The sequence below is a fragment of the Pseudozyma flocculosa genome, assembly GCF_000417875.1.
Source record: "Pseudozyma flocculosa PF-1 unplaced genomic scaffold scaffold00035, whole genome shotgun sequence".
Taxonomy (NCBI): Eukaryota; Fungi; Basidiomycota; class Ustilaginomycetes; order Ustilaginales; family Ustilaginaceae; genus Pseudozyma; species Pseudozyma flocculosa.
The window spans coordinates 9,682-11,641 of NW_006920902.1; the positions used below are offsets into that span (position 1 = coordinate 9,682).

General features: G+C 62.8%; 1 protein-coding gene across 1 annotated transcript; it reads right to left on the reverse strand.

Annotated features, from left to right (window-relative positions):
• Positions 1–37: 37 nt before the first annotated feature.
• On the reverse strand, positions 38–1,505 carry PFL1_06927 (uncharacterized protein; the record flags this gene model as incomplete). Its single annotated transcript, XM_007884371.1, has 2 exons — positions 38–62; positions 160–1,505. The coding sequence occupies 2 exons, from the start codon at positions 1,503–1,505 to the stop codon at positions 38–40; spliced, it is 1,371 nt and encodes a 456-aa protein (XP_007882562.1).
• Between the last annotated feature and the right edge of the window lie 455 nt (positions 1,506–1,960).

Consider the following 1,960-nt stretch of genomic DNA (forward strand, 5'->3'; position numbering starts at 1 on the left):
TTGTCCCCCTCCTTAGAAGTCATATCCGACCTGCGTGTCAGGGCGTCTGGCTCGCCGCCGAGCTTGCCGGGCCGGTAGACGATCTCGAAGTCGAAATCGGCCAGATGCAGCGCCCATCGAGCTTGGCGGCGCGAAATCCACCGCTGCGTGGCGAAATACTTGAGCGCGTCGTGGTCGGTGAGCACGCCGAAGCGGCTGGGCAGCCCGGCTAGGAACTGGTACCAGTGGCGGAGCGAGGCGACGACCGCGAGGAGCTCCTTGTCGTGGATCTCGTAGTTGGCCTCGGCGCTTGTCATCTTCCTGGAGTAGAAAGCAACGGGGTGCCAGAGGCCGTCGTGCTCCTGCTTCAGGATCCCCGCGATGGCGTTGTCGCTGGCATCGGTCTCCACCCTCGTCGGCAGGTCGTAGTCGAAATGCCGAAGGATGGGCGCCGAGGAAAACGCCTTCTTGAGGTTGACGAACGCCGTCTTGGCCGCCTCAGGCAGCTCGAACTTGCGGAAACGCTGCACCGGCTTGACCAGATCTGTGAGCGGTCGGGCGATGCGAGAGTAGTGCCGGATGAAGCGGCGGTAGTAGTTCGCAAAGCCTAGGAAGACCTGGATGTCGTGGATGGACCGGGGCTCTGGCCACTCCGCGATGGCCTTGGTCTTCTCTGCTTCCATGGAGAGGCCCGTTGGCGTGACGATGTAGCCAAGGAAATCCGCCTCGGTGGTGTTGAACTGGCACTTGGAGAGCTTGCAGAACAGGCGATGCTCTCGAAGACGCCGCAGCACCTCGCGGACGTGCTTGGTGTGGTCAGCCGGGTTATCACTGAAGATGAAGAAGTCATCGAGGTAGATGACGACGTACACCCCCAGGATGTCCCTGAAGATGGTGTTGACCACTGTCTGGAAATGCCCTGGTGCATTGGCAAGGCCAAAAGGCATCACCAGATACTCGAACAGGCCAAAGTCAGTGCCAAACGCCGTCTTCCACTCATCACCGGCAGCGATGCGGATCAGGTTGTACGCCGCGCGCAGATCCAGCTTGGTGTAGACCTTTGCGCGGCGAAGCAGGCCAAGCATCTCGTCGATGAGGGGCAACGGCGTGCGGTTCTTGACCGTGATCTTGTTGAGACCGCGGTAGTCGACGCAGAGACGGAGGCTGCCGTCCTTCTTGGGCACGTAGAGGACGGGCGATCGCGCCGGGCTGCGCGACGGGCGGATGAAGCCCTTACCAAGCATCTCGTCGAGGTAGCGCCGTAGCTCTTGCAGCTCCCGAGGGCCCTTAGGGTACAGGGGCCCTTGAGGCGGCTTGGCACCCTCCTCGAGCTCGATCTTGAGGTCGCGCTCGCCATGAGGTGGCAGGCGGTCCGCCTCCTTCTCGCTGAAGACGTCGGCGAAGTCGCGGTACTCTGCTGGAATGCCAGCAATGTCGGGTGGTTCCGGCTCCTCCTCTGAGCCGTCACCGGTCTCGACGAAGCCACAGGCCCGCAGCGTGGGCCAGTCAACGTCGAGCCACATCATGCCAATCGGCCCGTCTTGGCTGGCGGCCTGCACCAGCCGTTCAGCGCTGACGAACTCGTGCCGGTGGGGTACCGGTCGGATCGGCGGCGCGGAGAGGGGTGTCCCTGCACTTTCACTCCTCTCCTCCACTGCGGAGAGACTTGAAATCCCGTCAAGACTCCTCTCCGCGCGTGAGTGGCTACGCCGACCTCTCTTCTTCGGCGTGGCCCGTTCTCGCCCGTTGTGCTTGGCGCGTCTCCGCTCTCCGCAGGAGAGATCCTTGGTGAACTCCAAGGTGCCCTGTCTCCAGTCGACACGTGGGCTGAGCGACTGGAGCATAGGGAACCCGAGGACGACGTCGAACCCAGCGATATCGGCCACCAGGAGCGGGAGGCTGCCAAGCCTCGCGTCGCCAATGCGCAGGGTTTGGGTCGTCATTGTGGTGACCAACGACTTGTTCCCGTGCACGTCCTCAA